General features: G+C 35.6%; 1 protein-coding gene across 3 annotated transcripts in view; it reads left to right on the top strand.

The window, feature by feature from the left end:
- Positions 1-24,377, top strand: part of LOC134529410 (synaptotagmin-7) — an 807,269-nt gene that overhangs the window by 741,344 nt on the left and 41,548 nt on the right. For all 3 annotated transcript variants that reach the window (XM_063363450.1, XM_063363451.1, XM_063363449.1), the window contains exons 4-6: positions 14,134-14,274; positions 15,481-15,628; positions 20,174-20,283. In XM_063363450.1, the coding sequence (XP_063219520.1) occupies positions 14,134-14,274; positions 15,481-15,628; positions 20,174-20,283 (399 nt within the window). The remainder of the gene's footprint in view (positions 1-14,133; positions 14,275-15,480; positions 15,629-20,173; positions 20,284-24,377) is intronic.

The raw sequence follows: 24,377 nt of genomic DNA, 5'->3' as shown, positions 1-24,377 counted from the left end.
AAACATTGTTTTAAAAATATTTCATTAAAAATGCACTTATGTTTCGGACAACGCCGGTCCCCGCTTTTAATTGCGATAAATGCGTTTATGAAAATAATGGCAGCAAATACTTCCTCCTCACAATGCCCAGCAGCATAATTACCCACATCACTGAGAGTGCTAGTTTCGATCTCCATCGTACCTCACTTATTACCTGTTAGAGCACAACAGTGTCAATCACCAGATGTAAGACACTTCACTGACCATCTTCGGCCAAATTGGCTGCCGTATTGAAAATAATTAAATACTGGCAAATGTTATGAAAACTCAGAATATATTAAATAAAATTTTATTTTAACATATAAGTAAATATATTTAGATCCTTAGTTTAATTTTTTAAAGTAAAAATAAAGTAATTTTGTCTGCATATAATTATTAAATATTACTAGTCAAATATCACCTCACTTAAATATAAACGGCACTAAAATAAAAGTCAGGGTCTCGATTTCAATTGCCGGGGATAATACATTATTCATCAAACATTATGTACGATATAAAATAAATAAAACAACATATCACTCGTATGAAATTATTTATTTAGTAAATTCTACTCTATTACAGGTACAAACAAACTCCATTATAGACACCGATTTCTTCAGTCCCCCAGAAGAGTGGAACGAGCCCTTTGCAAGTTTTGATGTGTATTTTCAGAACATATTTGATTGACAGTTGATAACCACATGTCACACTTGTACCTCATGGGAGCTTGATTTTGAGGCAGTATTCATGATGCTTGCGACTGCTGCAATATGCGAAATACTGCTCACAGTTGATACAACATTATCCAAGTTAATGTGTTACTATCAAAACATCATCGGTAAATGCGGCTCTTTCGCCCGCTATTTCATTAGAGGCCAATGCTGTTGAGAGTGTAATGGGCAGTCATGTCTCTCTTCGGTCGAAACTGTATCCATTGAAGTCACCGCAGCTGGTGTTATCGTAGTCACATCTTCCAATGGAGTTGTAACTACCGTTGTTGTTGTAGATGATATGTTGGACTGGGCCGAAGGTGCTTCAACCGCCAATGGCATGGATGCCATAGAGGTTTCCGTCGCCAATGTTACTCCATTCATCGGATATGATAGTGTTAATGATGTAATAACTATGAAGAATGACAACTCTAGAATCTATCAACACACTCCGACAGCAGAGGCAAACCGTGAGGTACACTTAAATCCGGTCATTTTATTCCCATGTCTGAAATGCAGGTGACATTGAGGGACCAACTAACTTCTCATTTAGTGTCCTTACAGGTTTTGGAATGCATTACCAAATGGTCGTTATGTTGATATATGGAGCCACACCTCTTACATTGTGAAGAACGCAGCGACTTTAACAAAGATATTTCCACTCTTCATGATGTCTAGCACGGGTACACCTGTGTAAAAGACTCTTCCCAGAATTTACAATCACGACCTGGCTTTTGCGCATTTGGTCATGTCGCTTTAAGGTATCCAGATGTCCAAATAATCTGTTACACTTTCCGCACTGATACAATGCACCTTGTTTAATATTCAGGAAGCCACTCATATCTTGCCTTATAGCATTAAATATTTTAGTTAAGTACTCGTCACAATACCTAGACTTGTTCACACCATCTTAACTTATTGGGAACGATACACATGGATTCATCAATGTCGATTCTGATTATGTCATTGTAGGCATCGGGGTCTGCTCTTCTGGTGAACCTGCATTCATTTAAGTCTTCTGTACTGAAGTGACTGTAGGTGATTTAGGTGCAGCTGCCTCGAGATCAGAGCTGTTGTCGACGTTGCTACCATTGGAATCCTCGCTCACGGTGGCTATATTTTCCTCCGAGGAAATGCTTTTAAACTAACACCTACTTAATTCTAGTATATATATTGAAGAGAGTTCATCTGTACTTCACTAAAGTAACAGACAAATACGGAGTCACACTGCCTGGACCCCACTTATATAACTTCATTCACTGGTATAACAATTTCTTGATATGACAAACAAAACATAATGTTTATTAGTTCAGTTAAATTTTCTAATTGTTAGCAAGTTATAATAGTTCCTCTGAGCACAGAGTAATGGATGAGGTGTCAGCCGCCATCTTGGATTTTGACATCACAGCAGCCATATTAGATGACCTTGACCTTCAAAATTGATTCGAGATTCGCCAAAATTGACGAAAAACTCGCCAAAATGACTCCGAATTTTCCATTTTGAGAAAAACACTTCCATTAAAAAATCTAAAAATTTTAAATGTTTCAAAACTTCTCTAAATGACTCAAAATTTCCCTTATTTAGAGGGACAAACTCAGTTTTTAAGAGAAAATTTTCTTTTTGGTCCTTTAAAATGCCAGTTACTTAAAATAACCGTAAAGCGGCTTAGAATACACACTACCAGTAACCCGTAAGCCATTGGAGTGGACATTTGACATTAACCTTGACCCCGACTTCCATCTTAGATGAACTTGACTTCAGCTGCTATCTTCGATTCTAGAAAGTTCAACAAATTTCGTATCCACCATTTTATAACATATAAAATTCCACCAAATTGAATGATGTCACGTCTGTCATATTGACCACCATTTTGAAAAACATACAATTTTGATCAAAAAAATCTGGAAACAATTAGAAGTTTTTTAAAAAACACAAAATAATATTTTAACAAAACAGTACATATTTAATTAATCACGTCCAGGGTACTCGGTTTTAAATCGATGAGTACAAAATTAAATAATCCTTTTTCCATGGTGACCACAAGCAGACTGTCCAATAAAACAACTACTAGTAGTAGTATACTACTACCACCAACATCAACCACCACCACCATCAACCACCACCTACACCACTACCACCACGGCAACCACCACCTCGACCAAGGAATATATATTTCTCCAACCAAAATGACATCATGGCCTCCATCTTGGATCCACTATCTTGAAGTTTATTGTCTCTTACTGGAGTGTGCTGCCGATCAGTGGCGTAGCCAGGATTTGTGTATGGGGGGTGTTAAGAAGCATTGCCCCCCCCCCCCCCCCCGCGAATTAAAGCGGGGGGTCCGGGGGTCCTTCCCCATGAAAAATTTGGATTTTAAGGTGTAAAATAGTGCTATTTTAGCAGTTTTCGGTTCTTAAATTTAAATATTGTAATGGTAAAAATTTTATTAATTTTAATATGAAATTTGTTGAGTGATGAATAGGAAATTAATTAAATATTTGGTGCTAAGGGGGGGGGGGTTGAACCCATAAACCCCCCCCCCACCTCGGCTACGCCCCTGCTGCCGATATATATATACACACACTAGCGGATCCGACAAACGTTGTCCTGTACACACGTCTTAAATTTAAATATTTTAAACTTTTTTGAATAAGCTGTTACAGTTTGGACCGTTTTGATGAACATTTTTATTAAAAATTTATTACAATATCTAACGTCATTACATGTACAGTTACTACATTTCGACCAATCTATAGTGTGTGAGTATGTGTATACTATGAAATAAGTTGAATTTAGAATCTGTGTTCAATAAAAACTTTAACTTGTATTAATTTAAGGTAAAAAAGTTGAAACTCAAAATATTTTATAACAGGTATATTTTTTTAATGTACAAAAACTTAATTTATCGTAATGCCATTGGATGTACAGTATTTTTGGTTAACCTTGAGGGGTATAAACAAACAAATTCGATGGTTTGCCAACCCTGGATCACGCAACATATAATTGGCCGTGAGAAATGCACGGATTTTCTAAATCTAAGCCACAGATTGAAATTGTTTGACCTTGTGACTTATTAATAGTCATAGCCAGTGGCGCAACAACAGGGGGGGCAAGGGTATTTCCCCCCCCCCCTCTGAAACCATGAAGTGGGGGCAAACGGGGGCAAAGAAAGTGCTGTGTAATCAATTTTTAGATAATAAAACTGCTAAAATAGCACCATTTTCCACCTTGAAATACAAATTTTCCCATGGAAGGACCCCCGGACCCCCCGCTTCAATAGGGGGGATCGATGATTCTTTATAAAAAGGTATATTCCCCCTCTTTGGAAATTTAGTTGTTTGTGCTCCTGGTCATAGCAAATGCCAAGCGAATTGGAAATTGGAAACCTTTTTATGGGATAGGTGAATCTGAAGGAATCATTGGGATCCGTGGTAGAAGTACAACTTCACCTTGAAATTAGCCACTTAAAATAGTGACTTCAAGAATGTTGCCCATGATTTTTTATGACCAATCGCGTGCCATTACACAATTTTGGTGCATTCAAATTTCGAAGAAAAATTATAGGTGAGCCAATCTTCAATCGCAAGTAATGTGGTGGCATTCCAGGTAAATACATTGAATTTAAAAACTATACAGGATGGTTTACAACTTCATCAGTATCAAAAACAGTGTCAATCGATTTAAATGTAATTTCATTACCAGGCAATGACTGTTGTATTTTGAAATTAATGGCGTCAACATCTAAATTTTTTGCGGCTAAAATAGCTCGCTCACGTAGCCATGCATGATTAGTATAATTACGTCGTAAATCTGGGAATATAATTTTTATTAACTCGTCTTTGGTAGCCACCATGTTACAAAAAATTTCTGGGAGTCGAATATATTGTGTATTTGCATACAATTGAATTTTACCATTGCCAATGTCTAGCAATTGTTCAGAGAATCCTGACGCTAATGGATCATTTTGAAGTTGAACACGCATATGTATGGTAAGGCATAATTTACTGACACTTCGCCATATATATGATTCTTTCAAAACATGCGTTTATTTCGTCCGCATATGTAGCACGTGGAATAATGGGCAATGTCTGTCTGAAATCACCAGACAACAGTAGTAAAGCACCACCGAAAAGCCTAGTATTATTTTTGATGTCTTTCAGCGGCCTGTCGAGAGCTTCAAGCGAATGCTTGTGGGCCATTGTGCATTCATCACAGACAATAATTTTTCTTTTTCTCAAAACTTCAGCCATGCCAGAATGCTCCTTTATGTTACACAATGCGTCGGTATTTGTATGAATATTCAAAGATAATTTAAGTGCTGAATGCGCAGTCCGTCCACCACCAAGTAAGGTTGCTGCAATGCCTGATAAAGCAATTACCAATGCAATATGATTTTGTGATCGAATACGCGCATGTATCAGTGAGATGAGGTATGTTTTACCAGTGCCACCTGGTGCATCCAAAAAATAAAAATAAAAAGAATCCACCTTGTCGAGCTGCAATTGATAAGTTGATTTGATCATATACATTTCGTTGCTTAGCAGTAAGCAATTGTTCATTATCAGCCAAAAAAGTGGCCAAAGAAGTCATATGAAACTGGTTTTCACGTTGAACATCGCTGTTGATGATATCTGCTGCTGGGCGGTTCGGCGTTGGCATGCCAAAATGGATGAGCGGCATGTTCGAAATAAGAATACAAATAACCTCAATCATTATTAATGATTCGTTATATATTTCAGCCGAAAATTCGATATTGAGATTTTGATTAGTAATTCTAATCCGATGCAAAATATCCTCACTCATTGAGTTTTTATATTTGTTCCACAGAGCAGGTGCTTCAGGCGGAAAACACGTTGTTAATATTACTGAAAATAACTGACGAATTTGTTGTGGAGATGAACTCAGTTCTGCATCTGCAAGTGTGAGACTCCAGTGGTCAGGGCCGGCGCGTCCATATAGGCGAACTAGGCAACCGCCTAGGGCGCCAAGTAGCTGGGGGCGGCGCAGCACGACACATAACAGCTGATATAATATGTTTAACGATTATTGAAACTAGATGAAAATGGATTTTTGTAACACTTTGGAATGTTTATATTGATATAAGTAATTATTTCAAGCCCACGGTGACATGTTTATGATTTGTAATAAGTAAAAAAGTAAAAAAAACACAAGCCTGCTTACATTTGATTGTTGACAAAATCTTAGGCTTACGTGATGTATTTTGAGGCAAGGAAAAATTTATTTTTTGGGTGTCCGGCGGGGGATTAAGGTTTCTCGCCTAGGGCGCCAATTTACCTTGCACCGGCCCTGCCAGTGGTTATCACCTTCCAATAAATGTAATTCACGACACGCATCGAAGAAAGTATCGTATAAAATACCATTGAATTTTATCAAATATTGGAAGGATGTCGGTCCAGGAAAGTTAACCAACAAAAAACGCAGAAAAAAAGCATTCGCGTTGCTTAGGATGAACTCTTTATACGCGGCCTAAAGTATTTGCCATAACTAAGTCAGCGAATCCTGGGATTGGAACGCCTCGTTTCCATGGTTACCAATTTTTGTTTGTTTATTCCATGTAAAAATTTTAGGAACATCAGTATACATTAATGTGTTTGCGAACTGACCAACAACATCTTATCGATTAAAAAGGTTGAAAAATTCAGTAAGAGTTGTTTTTGGAGCTTTTAAAACTTGTTGTAGAGCAGTCTGTTCCGTGAAATAAACACGCTGTCCATTTTCAAGATGCACAGCCAAATGTATAACAGCAGGATCCCTTTCATGTATAGGAAAACTAAAAATTCGCGCCAAACAGCTTCGTTACTACTAATGTATCGATCCATTTGATAACGTGTTATTTCGTCATTGTCGTTTACATTTTGAACAGCAAATATAGCTTTATCACTGCCCTTACGAACGTATTTACAAATGTACTTGATGGACTTCACCGAACTCCATAACCCAACGTTTATGTGTGCTTTGTAGGTTTTGCATAGCAATGGTGAATATGGAACCACCCAGCAATTATCAATGTCTATTCTTACACGGTTTGACAGACGTAATTGATATGATTTGCCGCCATTGTCTATGTCTCTACGATGGTAAGATGGATAACCATCGAAAATGGTGATAGTGTCAGTTAGACATGGTTTTGGAAAACGCTTCGTACATTTTCCATTGTCCATAAATGGTGACGTCATTTTTAGAGTACCACATGGACCATGGATCATGTTAGTAGTAACAATGTCAAACAGTTCTTGATCAATATTCCGATCCGGAATTTCCGCTGAAATAATTTTATTAATTTCTTCTGGCCGTACTTTATCCATCAACCAAATCAAAATATGCGCATGTGGCAAACCTCGTTTTTGCCATTCTACAGAGTAAAGCCAGCAACGTGTTTCGCCAAATACCGATTGATGTGTAATCAAATTCATCAAAGATTTTAATTTTTGTTTGAACACACGTGCAGGGATGACATGGCGATGCATTGACGTTTGACCTGACAACAACAAATTTTTAATTTCATCCCAGTATAGATTACACGTAAATGTGAAGAAAAGATCCGGCCGGCTGTATACATGTACGTAAGTCATGGCGTCTTGAATATATTCTTGCATATGACGCGGACTGCCAGTGTATGATGATGGAAGAATATATGCGGTACCGATGTTGTTGATGTCATTTGTTGCATCTACGTTACCGATTATGGTGTCACGTAAATGAATTTACTCTTTAGAACGAAGTTTTGCTTGATTAAACTTTATGTATCGTAATCTCTCACTTTAGATTTTCGCATACATATCAACAATGTACTAATGAAATAGCTGTCGGTATCGGAGAATGTTATTATTTTCATTAGCACCAATCATTAACCGGTATGCGTAGAAGTTCAACGCGCTAACTTTCTTGATTAGTTCTACACCGGTCGTTGGATTCCTTTCTTTAATATTTAAATGATAACCATCCTCTCCTTCCCAAAATATCAACGGATACTGCAATGCATCGTAAGAACGATGATTGTCTTGGATTATTTGCACCGTATTATCTCTGCGTTGTATGCGTATATCTCGACGTTCAAATGGGTCACCAGCCATAACAACTGCAACTTCATTAATAGTTGGAACATTATATGTGCCTGCGTGCTCTCCATATGGTACTTTATATGCTTTAATGATAATGACGTAGTTGTCGTTTTGCAGTCTGTTGGAAATAGTCTTGAACAACCGTACCAATTGGTTATGATTTAGCAAAAATGTTTCCAAATTTTCCACACTTTCCCGCTCTTCCATCTGCTCTTTATGGTTGTATACGCAGCGTGTATTAGTTTGTTGTTCCTCATCACCCATAAAGTAGATTAGTAAAAATTTTGGATCAGCATCAGGCATTGGAAGCAATGAACCAATTTTATGGTACACTTGACCTTTAATCTTAAATGTAGATTCAAAATTGCGACCATCTTCATTATGAATAACTTTGTGACACCAAATGATGTCATTTGGAAGCAAGAAATGAATTTACGAATTTTACGCAAAAACAATTTCGATTGAGATGTGGCTCCAGCTAATAGTGTTTTCATTGGTCCCGATGGTGGATTTAATGGTGGAAGTGAAACTTTTCCAGATGCGCAACATAGACCAGCTGATTCACCTTTCTACTTGACACTCTTTGTCCATATTACCGATCATGATTAGTACATGTGACGAATAGTCGATTTCAGGGTCATATTCGAACGCAAGACGATTGAGTGATGCTCGAGTCAATGCTCGATGATCTTGCACCCGCTGTTGATCACGTGCTCATGCCAAGCCATTCCAATCTATGCTAATCCATGCTAATCCGTATGACAATCTATGCTAATCCGTATGCCAATCAATGCTAATCCATATGATAATCCATGCTAATCCATCCGCCATTTATACGAGCATCCATGTGCCATAAAAATTTGTAAACATGTGCTATTCACATCATAGTACTGGGTAGTTATAATTAAAATGTGTGTGTATAGGATATAGACTCCTATGCTGCATAGTGGATGTACCATAGTGAAATATGACTGCCTGTTATGTGTTAGATTCAATTCAATGTGCCAATCTGCTTGCATGTCTGCAAGCTTAGTGTACTTTGCTAGGGCTTTGGACCTACGAAAACAGCAATGTGGTTATACCTAGAGTTAGACTGGTGACCCCCCTCTCCCATGAATAAATTACACAAATTACCACCAGTAGGAACACATAGCTCGCTCGTAGACGTGCCTTTCGTTGTCTTAATGTATTAGCACGAAGACGTTGAATGTGTTGCTCTAAATTTTAATTTGCACGTGTATTTGCAACTTGATCTCTTAAATTTACATTATCCGTCGAGTGTTGAACTGTTCTATTCAATCGACGATTATGGACCAATTGCGCATGTTGAGTACGTCAACCAATATTTCTTGCTCTTCCATGAAGACGTGACATTTTTCTGTAAAAATAAAATACTGTAAAAAAAGTACACGACTAATATGAGTAACTTCTTTAAGATTAAATTTGAATTAATAAACAGGACTGAAAAGATTCGTTGTATCAAATTTTAGATAAATTATGTATAATTTTATTTTTATTTATTTTTTATTTAATATTTTCGATAAATAATATATTTAAAATTAAAACAATTGAAAAAAATGTGTTATGAAATCAACGAACTATATAAATAAATTTGTAGGTTAGAATGTTTGTTAATCAACGCGCGAGTAAATTTGATAGAAAATCATGTAAAATACACACTTCAATATTACACTATTATTGCAAAATGTACAGTTTTTTACGTATACTTCAAAACCTCTTTTACACACTGATCACATCTTAATGTAATATTTCAATTAGCACGTGATTTATTTTAACACAATAATAACACAAAATTTTCCTGAATCTGATCGCAGCGCCAACTATCGGGACACACTGAAATTAAAATAAAAAAATTTTAAATATTCGACACTGCGATCGCAGCGCTGTCTGCCTGATCCAATGTAAAACATTCCAACCGACATTGTCCTGTTTAAACGTTCTTAATCCAAAACTATTATTTTTTTTAAATAAACTATAAATTAAAAATATAAAACTTAAATTTTAAAAATACTTTAAACTATAATTGCTATAAGTAATTTTTATTTTATAAATGTTATAATTTATTTTACAAACTAATATTTTTATTTTCAAAGTTGCGTTAAATACGTCATAAGTTGCATAGAATAAAATTAAAACTGACAAATTAAAATTGTAGGTTATGTTGATTGATATTGAATGCACGTGTATACATAATTAAAAGTAATGAAAAATCGTGTAAAATAGTCACCTCAATACTGCACCTCACAAATTTGCACAATGTAGCTATATTTTTAATTACACTTTAAATGTTATTTCAATAAATAATAATAATATAATATTATCAATAAGCAATTCTATTTTAATTTTAATTTAATAATAACAACACTAAGCACCGACGCAAGTAAACGATAGGCTATGCGAAAATGCAACAAAATAAAAAAATTCATAGAATCAGATCGCAGCACCAACAATCGGGTCTGACTGATATGCCAAAAATTAAAAAAATATGTAGGCCTTTATATAAGTATTCTGACACGCGATCGCGGCGCTGCCTACCGGATCCAATTGTGAACCTAAACCATCCAAAGATTAACAACACATAAATAAATACATAACACACACATATATATATGTAAATATGTACTGTGAACCTAAACCATCCAAAGATCAACAATAAAAAAATTAATTAAATAAACATTTTCCAGTGGACTAAATTGGAAATCTAGACCATTCTCGAATCCACTGGAACACACACGAAAAATTTCATCAAATTCGATCCAGCCGTTTAGTAGGAGTTCAGTCACATACACACGGACAGAAGAATTTTATATATATATATATATATATATATATATATATATATAGATGAGCTAAGTAAATGCATGAAGAATCCATATCGTATGAAGTTTCGCTGCGATGAGTGCCATGTTTGGTTTACACGTATTGACAGTTTGCGACGGCATGCGAAAAAATGTAAAGGTGAAGTCCGTGTGCGTACTGATGAACTACCTGCAGAAATGTCTACTCCTCGCTTTATATTGGAGACTCGTATGCGTACAAGCACAAAACCAGATGTTCAGCAACCGAATGTGATGAGGCCTGGACATGAATCTAAACCTAGTGCTGTGCTTGGTGCAATACAGGTAAATGATAATGGATTCCACTTGGCTGGTTCTGTATTTCGTGAAACCTTGAAAGACTTCTATTATCTAAATACGTTTAGTGAGTCGAAAGGCATTATCAATCTTCATACTGATAAGGATCTTTAAAATATAAATTGTGGTGTAAGTGCGTATATGGCAAACCATATCCGTTTGAGAACAAAGTGAAGAAATGAGCATTCAAGACAGTGAATACTCCCATTTACAATTCGGACGATGTGAAGCAGTCTGTTAAACATAGAATCGAGAAACTCTGTCGGGAAGAAAAAGATTATGTAAGTAGAGGATCTGGCTGGTCTCTGTCTTCAGTAAACCGATTGGAGTTAAGAATTAGTCAGTTCAAGCCAATGCAGAACCAAATGTTTATAAGATTACTAAAGGTGTTTTTAAATAATATTATATTAACTAATTTTTCGTACTTTTGCGTACTTGATTGAGAAGATTCTCAAACGAAGAACTGAACGATCCTACGTAAAGTGGTGATGCTTCCCACCTTGTTTTAATTCGTGGGTAGCAGATATAGAAACTGAGAAACCCAAGAAATTTGTATGTAGTAGAGTAGATAGAGTAGAAATTACGTAATAATTTTTTTGTTTGAAATTTTGTTGTTTTTCCCTCGAATCTGTCACTTTTAAGGTAAATTTAAATAAATTATATATTTTTAAATCGATGACAGGATTCAATTATTATTTTAAATTGTGATTATTTTTATGATTTTTTTTATTTTTCCCAAATATATTTAGCTAACTACGGATTTTCAATATGGGGGCCAAGGCGGTCGACAAGATTGTGGCTATCGCGACAGTTGACTGTCTGTTAATAAATAATTACTGCACTCTAGCGAGTAAAAATCAAATCAATATTATGGTAGTGTATTCAGTAGAGCAGGTTTATTCTATAGAGTCTTTTTCATAGTAATAATTAATTAAATAAATATTTTAGAGTGTAAATTACTTGTTCGAATCGACCAAAGATGTATGCAAGTTCTGAAATGAATTGAGTCAATCATTATTTCAGTAATCGATTTATTTTGTTAATATTTATAATTTTTCAAATATTCTAATTACAAATTTTAAATATGGCGCCCATGATGACCCACAAGATAGTGGATGTCAAAGTAATAAATAATACTGCACTCTAGCGGGTAAAAATTAAGCTGATATGGTGGCAGTGTCTTCTAGCAGACAGCATGTGTAGTACATGACTTTAGTGCTCCTTGTATCAATAACTGAAAACAAGATGGTGGCAGTGCTCTCTAGCAGACTATCGCTCCTGGTATCAAGTATTTAAATAAATATATATATGGTGGCAATGCCCTCTTCAAATTATAATAATACTTGTTTAAATATATATACATAATTATTTATTTAAATACCTTATTTATTTTAAGTCTGTCAAAAGTATCGATGGCTGAGCGTTCAAAGGGGTATGTTTTCCAACCCAGAGGTGCGGACTATCATGACTCGAAATTACGACTAGTATAAACCTATAGACACACGCCACTTTAAGATTGGCTTGGTAGCAGCACAGTTAAAGGTGTTATGTTGGTAAGCTGCATTTCGTGGGTTAAAATCCACCCACATCAGGAATTTTTATATTATTTAAAAATTTTAAGTATTCACAATAAGTACTAACATAAAGCGATTTTAACAGTAGAAGTAGCCAATACCGAGAAATACATAAAATATGGCTTTTGGCGACGATAGTACGCCTTGCAGGCGTAACTAGCACAACTAACGAACCAGCAAACCAGTGGGTAGGATTGTGGATGAAAAATGTGAATGTTGCCAAAGATGGACGACGATCTCCTTATCATAGGCAACGAGCGGCAAACACACACGAACATAGCCGAATCCTTACGACTGGCAAGCCACCACCAAGCCACCACCTAAAATCTCAGTCCCATAAGAAATACATTAGTCCAGCATCGGCTATTATATAATAATTAGGAAGAATATTAAATCGCAGCCACATCATTAGCTGTGAAAGTACGCCAATGCCTGCATAGCATGAACACATGTGTAAAGCTGCGCTTTCTGCTGGCGCGTAGCCGGGCAAGCGCCAGGCGAGGCGAGGCAAACACGACTCAGCGAGTAGTGGGTTCGGAGCTCCGATCTGCTTGTCTCTTCCTCCCCCTGGGAGCGACAGTGTCGCCCTCCTGCTGTTTCGGAGCCGAGTGACACAACATTCCCCTTCGAAGGTGTTCTCGAAATTGAGCGCCCAGCGGCGCGACCCCGATTATTATGCAGCGCTCTTAGGGCGTTCAGTTATTAATGTTTATGCTATTGTGAATTATGTATCAGTTTCAAGTCATTCTGAAGTAGGGACGTTTCTTTGGACCACTGGAACGCCTTTAAGGGCTATTTCAAAAAATTTAACTCGATACCGCCCATGCATTTGTTGTTCCAACACAAATATTTTCAAAAGATATTCACTTTAATATCATGGATGCAAAATGTGAGGGGAGGTATCGGGTTGAAATATAATAAATAGCCATTAAAGAAAGCAATGAAAAAACGAAGAAACCACATGGTGAGTGAGACCGAGCCTAGTGTTGAGGCAAAGGTCCGGGTTTTTTTCATTGCGGTTATTTTTGTTAGTATGCTTTAACAAAACATCCTGTACATGCAATTTTTTCGCCCGATAAGCTTCCTCGTCTGAACTACTGTCGGTGCTTTATAAGGCACACATGAAATGTTCAATTGTTTGAAAGGTTAAACAGATGGCATGTTTAGTTTTCCCAATGCACGAGTCCGTAAAAAGAAGCTACCATTCCTCACTTTCTGCGTTCTTGTTTCTTGTGCAACTTTTTCACATGTGTTTGAAAGAAATCCTGGTGTCAACTGTCATGCCATACCACTGTTTTTACAGTGTTATCTTATTTCTAATCAAGAGTCTGGGCAAAGTAATTTCATAACTTTTTTGTGTCACATATAATCAATTTTTTTGCTTAGCTTGTGTAAAAAAAACGTTTTACAAAACTTACAGTAGATTCAGTCCAACAATATTGTGTAGTATTTAGTAATGAATGTATTTATATTTTTATATTGAAATATATTTTTTTAATATTATAAACAAATAACTGTTTTCAAATATCAAAAAATAATCAATTAGATATTTTTATGTTCATTAAAAATTAACTCACTCTGTTTTTTTTTCAGATGGCCTTTCTTCAGAATCGTTCTGTTTCATTAGTAGATATGTACATAGACAATTCGGAACCATCTGAGAACGTTGGCCAGATTCACTTCAGCTTGGAATATGACTTCCAAAACACGACACTTATTCTTCGGATATTAACGGTAAGTATGTCTCTTTTGTACATTACAATATAATATGTATTTTTGGGACGTATGTTTTCCAATAGCAAGCCCACTCGACCATTATTACCTATGTCAAGGGTTTATGCTACGTCCAATTAAACTAATATTTTTTTCATCTGGTGAAGTAAGTGGGTGAAATTTGGGGAGGCGGGCCGATTTCCTGAGACACTTACGTTTTCAGAGTACATATTTCCCTGAATTTTCCATTTTTGGAATCATTTAATATTCTCCCAATTATGGTTGAAAGTCACCGTTTAGTGTCACACATTCAAGGACCGCCACTTAAAGTGTGAAAGTGTGACCACAAGTATGAACAAGTGCTCCTGAAATAATATGGTTTCATCCCAATATTTAAGAGATACGAACAGAAATAGTAAATTACAAAAATGTTTACTAAACAACTTTTTCCAATACTTTATATATATAATGTTCACCCGTGATGCATGATTAAAAATGTAATTTCATCCCTTCTTAATTTTTGTTTTAATTTGAAGTGTTCTCCCTTTTATCTTACCACCTGATGATTTACCATCTTAAATTTATTTTAAAATGAATTTTTATTAATAAAACAAAAAAATGGAAATTATATTCTCGTGCTCAAACCCCTCATTTTCTTGGATATTAGTTTCCTCCTAATATTCTTTCTTGACAGCAAACATCTGAATTAATTTAAAAGTTTTTATTAAAATATCTTCAAAAGTTCAAAAATATTCACTACCAAACATCGAAAAATCAATTTTGTGGCATCCAGATTCTGATGGAAAACTTAACCTGAGTGTAGGGAATTGTGTAGAGCATCTGCGTAGCCTCTGCATGAAATGGACGCAGAGAGTAAAACATTCATCCTAACTTAATTCAGCGTAACTAAGCCCGCGGCCTGTGAAACATAGGACACGTCACCACACGCTGGTTTCCAGCAGATTTGAGTGCCATATAAATTACTGGTGACAGACTCTGAATCAAAACAAGCAACAGTAAGAATTTTAAATAATAAATTTAAAAAATATATATATTAGTTTAAGTTTTAGATCTAAGGTCTATAAGCTCATTATTTATCAAGCAATTCCTTCCAAATCTAAGTGCTCAAAAATGTTCTTCCACTGAAATATCTGATTTGAAAAGTTTTTTTTTTTGTTTTTAGAAATACTCACAAATATTTTTTATCTCAATGCAATTATTTTCCAGGCCAAAGAGCTGCCGGCGAAAGACATGACAGGAACAAGTGATCCTTACGTTAGAGTGACTCTTCTGCCGGACAAAAAACATCGTCTAGAAACAAAGGTCAAGAGACGGACTCTGAACCCTCGCTGGAATGAGACATTCTATTTTGAAGGTGAGTATGTTGACGTAGCAAGTTTTTTATCCGTCATACCTGACGCGTTTATATTTTACATCGGGAGGGCAGATCGTATGGTTTTAGGAAACCCAATTCTGTACTCACAACTCTAAGAGACTGTTTATATAGGGAGAGCAATATGCTGGGTGGGAAGTACAATGTAGCCGTTCCTGTAAAACGTGCCGAAAAAGAAGCAGCCGTCGCGTCGTTTCGAACGTCTAGCGGCACGCAACCCGCAGCACACGCAAACCGAGTTCACAGCAGCGTCATTAGACGACTAGCTCCATGGCCATGATTGTATAGATGGTGTTCGCATTGCAGCAGAGCAGAGGGCCGCGTTCAGAGGCGAAAAAGACCTCTTAGTTTTTCAACTGAAACCTATTTACAGCCGGTTGTGGAAGTCGAGGGGATGACTCATCATATCGTAACATAAGATGCAACGCTCAATGGTGGAAAAGGGGAGGGAAATAATTAATCAAATAAAAGAGACGGTTTATCAGGTTTTTAGTGGCCAATTTTTGTTACCTAACGGGGTCACGCACCGATGATTGCTCTAAAAGCGATTTAGCTATTGAGTTTTCCTTAAAAGAGTTGTTGCTTAACGGTGTTTTGTTATTGCATTATGCCTAACTTTGGTTGAACCCCTTAAAATTTGCTTGAATATCACTCAAGAGTGACTTTAACGACGGTAATAGTTGATTTATTACACATAGGATGTGAGTGCATGAAACTACTTGAGAATATTCCCCTTTTTTTGTTAGATAATTTTTCACACTTTCAAAAATCATTAGTTACGTACCATTTTGATCAATATCAATTGCAAAGAAAAATTTTCTGGACCAATTTCATTAAAAAAATTTTCTTTAAAACGTGAATCCGCAAATAAATCATGGCAAGGAAATTTTTTACAATGTTGTAGTTAATGATAAATTAATTACTCTGGAGCTATGTGGTGCAGTGTTGAAATAGAGGACGCACATTCCGCAAGATCTGAGTTTTAATCTCGAACCTTGCCTTCTGAATTATGTTTATAAACACATAACATTAGCTATATACTTCAATTTGCTAACGTGTTATACCTACTCAGAGAAATGAACTTATATTTTTAAATATTCTCCCTTTTTAATAACAAAACTAAACATTTTGCAAAAACCTTTGACGAATTTTTTTAGTCATTAAAAATTGGTATCACATCGATCCATACTTCCTAAGAATATTGGGCATTTAAATGTAGATTTATTACATGCAGACTACTTATACTATAAGTATTAACTACTAGGCTCAGATTCAATGCTCATAAACTGAATCTTGCCAGTGCCTGAAATAAAACCCCCGACCCTCGCAACGAAGTGTGACACGTCAATGGTCCTCGGATTTACAAATATTACCTTAAAAGAAGTGAAAACGTAATGATAAAATACCGGATAATATTACATTCGAATCTATTCAAAGCAATATCGAAGGAAGTTTATCGAGTAAATAACTCATTCGACTTCTGTAACAGACACAACTACCCTACTCACTTAAGATATATCACGATGGAACAACAACACAGTTTAATAACTTTAAATTTTTCAAATTAAAATAAAAACAAAAAAAATTAAGCCAATAAATTCAATCAATGATAGTAGCTGATGTTTACCATTAAGACTATATCTTTCAAGTATGGGCGATGTGACCAACTTAAGTATGGGCAATATGACCAACTAAAGGCTCGGTCTCACACACCATGTTGATTTTTTTCATTTTCTGGTCGTTACTTTTATTCAAGAGGTATTTCTGACATTTCAAGACAATACATCCATTGTATTTGTTGTTCTGTCGCTGAAATTTTCTACTGATATTGATTTAGTCTAATGTAATTGGTGTAAAACGTCGTGGAAGTAAAAATATATCATGAACACTTGAACAAATGTTTAAACCCATTATATTACACTTGTTGAATATCTGTTCGAATATTGGTTACCGAACAACTAAATGCAAGAGATGTATCAGGCTAGAATTTCACGAGCTCTTAAATAATATATTATTATTAAAGCTAAAATTAAAACAATAACATGGTGCGTGAGACCGAGCCTTAATGATGCGACAAAAACAACATCTCTCACATGACAGAAACTCACAGTGACATTGCACAGTAGTGCTTCGCAAAAACCTTCGTGTCTAAGATGACCAGGAGGCAACAGAAGGTCGATAATAAATGAGTAAGGTAACAGCCTAGAAAGGAAAACGAAGGTTCTTTACGGCATCAAAGCCGACATTAGTAAATACGGGATCACTGTTCCACATTATCTCATTATCTTTTGACAAATAAGTGTAAGTGTTCCATCTCATCAACACAAAAAAAGGATCCTGGAAACAGTGCACAGACCCCACATATTCATGAAAACCACGGGACATTTTTCGCAGTATTATCAGAATCAATGGCAGCAGGAAAAAAAAAAAACAGTTTTCAAACATGAAAGCTAAGGCATAAAAAATTGAATCGGCTTTTAAGTACCTTATAGCTAAGAGGAAACCCAATTTTGTAAAGCTATTCAGTGCTAGAAGCAAACAATCATCAAACTATGACCATTCTTGGATCTCATGATAAGGCCAACAATATCATATGCACCATATACCATGGTGCTTGGGAAGGATAACAAAATCCAATACCTTAAATACATTCTAAGGAAGCTAGTATAATTTACTATCATTACACTTGGTATGAATTCCCAAACGTCATTATTTTAGTTTGGCCAAGCAGATTGGCTAAAATATGCTTAGTGGTTTATTAATTTTCCAAATTAATTACCAATAACTTTGAATGAAAATAACTCATTATAATAGGTAACAAAATGGCAGATGCAACAAACTTGTGGGCATTTTCTGCTTTACTTGTGTAATTTAATAAGTCATTAAACTCTCTATAATCTCCCCCATTGACTTCTGCCATAGTTTCCATATAGAAAGGAAAATTTAGCTAAATGTACTTTATACTGACATAGGACTCGGGGGGGGGGGGTTTAGCCTTAGCACATCGGCATTAATTTCTTTGGGGGGGAAGGCTCAGGTAGAATATCAGCAACAGTTTTTCAGCAACAAAGTCTTCAGTGCTCTTAACATAAAGAATTTTAAAATGAAAAGAAGACTGCCGAAGAAAACATAGACCAAACATCCCAAGCTGGCGAGGATGACCAAAAAATTTGCTCGGTGCCCATAATCAGTATATAAAGCTATTCTGCATAATAAAGCAACGATCTTAACTCATAAATGACAAACACACATCATGAACTCGTAATTATTTTCCGGCTCAGAGAAAGCACGACTGGCAAATGTATCTTTTAGGTGGCAAGGATGTCTTCTAGTGTAATGGAGGAAGTTTCTTCAAGATGAATCTACAGTCTAAGACGGAGAGACGGAAACAAAATGATATTACATACGGGCCTTAAGCTTCAAGAAAGAATTCTCTTGACTTTAATTTTAGAAATATTTTTCTCCTTTTCAAGGTATTCAATTTCACCATAATAAATGTGAAGTCGGGATTGGAGTACTTACACAAAATACCCTAGGAAGGCTAAATGTTTCGGCTATCCTTTGATAACCAGGTACGGTGGGAATACACTTCTAGGGCAGTCTTTTCAACATCTATAATAAGGGTAGCTTAAAAAATTTGAATTACTCATGAATCCAATGTAATTTTGACTCAAGGAGATCTTTTACAATGACGACAACCTCAGAGAGTCTTTTAATATCATTAACGTATCGCAAATTATCCAAATATAGTTAAAAATTAATTGTAGACCATTATGTAATTCTCGTAATCAAAAACAAAATTAAAATTGGAAATCACTGAAAACATTTTCCAAAACTAAACTTACGAACACTGACTTCCAGAAGACACGTATATAGGTATGCAATTATATTATTATACCCTTTAAAATATGAAGAGAGGGAGCTTGAAATAAGGATGTAGGAGGCGTGGTTGGAAGTTGGTATTCGAATCACGTATGATATTTTTTCCTTCCCCATGTGCTGCAGGGTGCTCTTTACAACCGGCACAGGAAGATAATTCACCACAAACTTCTGGTTTGGAGGAATACAATTATGGACTAGCCTATACTCATTGCATTCTTATCTAGACACCATGAATGTGGGAGTAAAATAAACAGACATAGAATGTGAAGTTTCTTCTTTAGGAAGGTGATAATTCATGTGTCATTTAATGCCACACTTCAAGTGCCTGTTTTAACTAGTAGGGCCGGAACAAGTATAAAATCTAAATATTGGTTTTACATTTATTATATCTTCATTTATAATAGAAGAAAACATCAACACAATACTTTACATACAAGGGACGGTGGGCGTTTGCTTCACCTTTTTAAAAAACTTAATCTCGACTTCCTAGATGCGATTTTAGTAACAACCACGACATGTTGCTGGGACAGAATACAAGATAAACAACATGTTATACACAGTGAAACCAGCCACCGTTTACTTTATTATGTTACTGATTGTTTCCATGGAAAGTATTTGCACCGCTTACTTCTATTTTGTTTGCAGGTTTTCCCATTCAGAAGCTTCAGAGTCGTGTCCTTCACCTGCACGTATTTGACTATGATAGATTCTCTAGAGACGATTCTATCGGAGAAGTATTTCTACCACTTTGCCAGGTAGGGATATCAAAATATATCAAATATATTAGTATTAGGTACAGTGATGTTTTATTTTTCAGCTGCAGTCCTAAACGTACTACTGCCCTGGATGCTGATCATCACAAATATAACATAATTGTGATAAAACAGAACATGGATTTTGAATGTGTAAATATCTTAGCTCTAAATATACGAAATTTGGTAGGAGTGATTTAGTGAATAGAACGGAAGTCGATGGGAACGGAAATGTGTAACCACGGCGCTGCCATCTGTGGCGGATGGCACAGAAATCACCAAAAAAAAGTTGGCGGACCCGCGTAATTCATCCGTATTTATTATTTTCGTGAAAATCTCAGAATTTACACCGCGCATAGGTATTTCGAAATAAAACTTTATAATAATACTAATATCCTTTAATACTTTAGGGTATAATTTATAGTCATAAAAATAAATGACAACTTAAAAATTACGCATTACAATTATGACAATCCTTAGTAAACATTGAAATGCGCAGCGTTCATAATACTGTAGAGACACAACAAATTGTTAGCCTGCATATATTCGACACCATGAAAAGAAGAAGAAATTCGTGGTGAACTTTTTACTGTTAAATCTTCAATATGAATCAGTTCAAACAGCAATTTGGTCAAGGTTTGTTCGTAGGAAGTATTTACAGACTGATTTTTGTTGCTAAAGCAAAAAAAAATACATATATTTAGTGTTATAATGTGTGTTTTAAAATGTTTCAGGTTAATTCTATTTTAATGTGTATATTGGGCTGAACTTTTAGTTTTAAAAAATACTTCAAAGATAGCGCCGTGCTCTTAATGCTTTAGAGAACCAACAAAATGTAAAATATATTTTATGCTATGTTTATTCTAAAACAATTTTCCTAGCTAACAAATTATAGATATTTTTAAATTTGTGATTATATCATCTAATAACTATTGAAGTTTACAAAATGTTTTCTAGGATAGTTTCCCTACCATACAGTTTATTTTGGCACACCAATACGCTTATTACAACCCCTGATGTTCGTGAAAGGTAGAAAATACGGTTGAATGTTGCCACACGTGGGTCCACCATCTTGATGAATTCGGCTCGTGGCTATAGCAGTTTCTGCATGCATGTGCATTGGACTTTAAACCTGTTAAATTTCCATTGTGTGATGCGTGTTTAATTTATTTCATTTTTGGTGTATACTAAAATTTCACCCTCAACGTGCCTAAAGAAGTATAACCTCAAAACCACAAACGATGATAATTCTAATCTAAGGGTAAATGTCACAGGTTCAGCGTTGAGGCATTTACATGTGACGCGTTTGGTACTCCTGTTGTTCGGCTGGCCCTGAGAAATCAGATCAATATTACCATCTTGTTAAACAGAATTATAGTTAGGTCTAAAAATAGGTAAAAATTTTACCTTTTTCCTTAAAATTAATACTTTTAGTATATTTTCACGCTCAGCATTATTTTAAATAATTCTACGTTAATTTTCGTGTCCGAGTTTTGTATTATGAGTTTATTTGCAACATGAGAACAATTGAGTTTGCTCATTACCGAGGTTAGATGTTTAGAATCACTGGCGAGTACTGAAAGACTCGCTCAAAGTTTTTTATGTAATAAATGTGACGGACTTTGACTAAGACCCATTATACACTTGTAGCTTTCCAATGAATGAAACTTTTCAGCGTAAATCACTGGAATCGCATAATGGAAGTTCTGAATTTAAGTCCCAGTTCAATCATCGTGATTTCGGTTTTCCATGAATTCCCAATGATCAATTCGGTGAAAATTCTGGAATCCTTACTTGCTACAGGTCATGGAGGACTCCGTAACCATTCTATAACAACATCACCCTCGACAAAAAAAAATCAAAGTTTACTAATCAACTGTTTCTCTCCTCATACACGAAGCATACAATGTTATTTTATTAATGAATGAACGCATAGTCTATGTGGCCATGCAGTTAGTTGTTATCTTAGAGTAAAGGTGGATATAGACGATGCGTGCAAGCTGCGCAGTAGCACTTTCGTGGCCCCGGCACTGAATGGTTTATTTGCCGACAGAAATATAGGAAGGGTGTGTCATGGCGGATGAAGCTGGTGCTTTTATGAGGTTAGAAAATAGCAAAACACTTTGTATGTCCGAGTTTCATTGCAGTGAGTGTTTGAAATGTCATTACTGGTTCATTTAACTATGGTCTGCATATAATTATTACTTTAAATTTAAAAACTTTAACATAAACGTGTGTTTGTTGGAGTTATATTTGTAAACAACTGCACGTTGTGCTGTTTACAGCAGCCGTAAGGGATAGTTATGTTACTAATCTTAAGCTTAAGCTATCCTCGTGCGCGTAAAACAAGAATCTGTTCATATACTTAATTAGTATATTGTTGTTACCACAAGTGCAGTCAGTAAGAACTCACCTGCGATACATCACTGCAGTCCGGACGTTCATTCTGTAGGAACGTATCTATAATTAATATTACAAATAGTTTGTAATTTTTTTCACTACTTTTATAAATGATCAAGTGGGTAGTACAGGTTCATTGTTAAGAGTTTTAACTACAACTTCTCGAAAGTGGCTAGTTACAAATTATTCAGAGGTATCTGTAAAATTTACAGGTTTTAAGTTTACTACTTTAAATATTCTCACACAAGAAACTTCTAAACGTACTAACAAACCATTCACATAATTTGAAAAAAAAAAAAAAAAAAAAAAAAGTGGGGGTTGTCTGTAAAGTCGGTTGACGGACGATAATTTTACGTGATAACGTCATAAGAAAACATTGATGAAAATAAACAATGGAAACCACATTAACTTTTCACTTCCCTTTATAAACAATTGACAAAACAGTTCACGTATAGGTTGTGTGCTGCCGCTGTCTCTCTTCTACTCGGACGCATCGGCCTGTGGAGTGGAAGAAAGATAGATGCGTCACAAGCCGATGGTGCCTCTCTATCGCTTATTCGCGTTCTCGCTTGCACGCTTGGCTCAGGCGGAACGTGACAATGAGTCATGCATTTCGTGCGTGCAGCCGGCGTTCATCGATTTATAAGACGTTATCACGTCAAAACTCAGAAAACACATTCTTCTGCCTTGCACACGACTGTTTACTGTGTTTGCAATGGACACAGAACTCTTAAGTTAAAATCCAGCGTAATATCTATTTATCTGGAATTATATGACGAACCCTTCGTTTTAATGAAACTCGTTATTTGTTGAAAATACCAAAAGGTATTGTTATTTCTAACAATGTGTAAACCAGAAATAATATAAGTTTATCAGTATTATGGTTATGGTCTGACGGCAAATACATTAAATTCCAAATTTAAAATGTCGTTTTCTGACTGAAAGCCACCTAAATTCCTTAAAAAGTTACACTTTTTTGCAGGGAAACAAAAATCAGGGTTTAACAGAGGAAATACTTTATTTTACAAAGTGGCTAAACGTTTCCTCAGAAGTTCATAGGGAAATTTTATTGAAAAAAAGACGCCTCTGCTGTTTGATTATTCTCATAGTTCTCTTCACTTTAACTACCCACTAGGCTTCGGAAACCTGTTTTATTCGAATTTTTCTGTTTTTGTATCAATAGTCTTAACATCAGGCAACTCTTTTAAAATTGTATACAGACTGGATTCCAGTGATTAGTAAAACTGCGAGGCAAACATTTAACTGTTTAACCTTTAACTTTTTAATCAGAAATCCTGCCCGATGGTTTGCTAGTTTTTCTAGTGTCGCCTGCGAGGCGCACCATCGCAAGATGCCATATTTTATAGTTTTTTTTGTGGTATTCGTCACTACTGTCGTAAATATCGTTTTATGTTAGTACTTATGGTAGTGCCTTAAAATGTTTAAATAAGTTAAAAATATTTCGTAGGTGGGTGGATTCAAAACCACAACCTTCAGATTATCAGCACATTTATTTGACCACTCCACTACTGGGTCAATAATAGTTAAAGTTTCTTTATAATGTAAACTGATGTAATTTAAAAAGCATTGACAGCTCAGACATCAGAATTAGAAAACATAGGCCTTTGACCATACGCTCATCAAATCATTTACCAGATCGAGAGTTAAATTAGGTATATAAAAAATAGCACATATTC

This window comes from Bacillus rossius, chromosome 2, assembly GCF_032445375.1.
Source record: "Bacillus rossius redtenbacheri isolate Brsri chromosome 2, Brsri_v3, whole genome shotgun sequence".
Classification (NCBI taxonomy): Eukaryota; Metazoa; Arthropoda; class Insecta; order Phasmatodea; family Bacillidae; genus Bacillus; species Bacillus rossius.
Note: the sequence above shows the minus strand (reverse complement) of the source record. Positions and strands in the feature narration are given on the sequence as shown.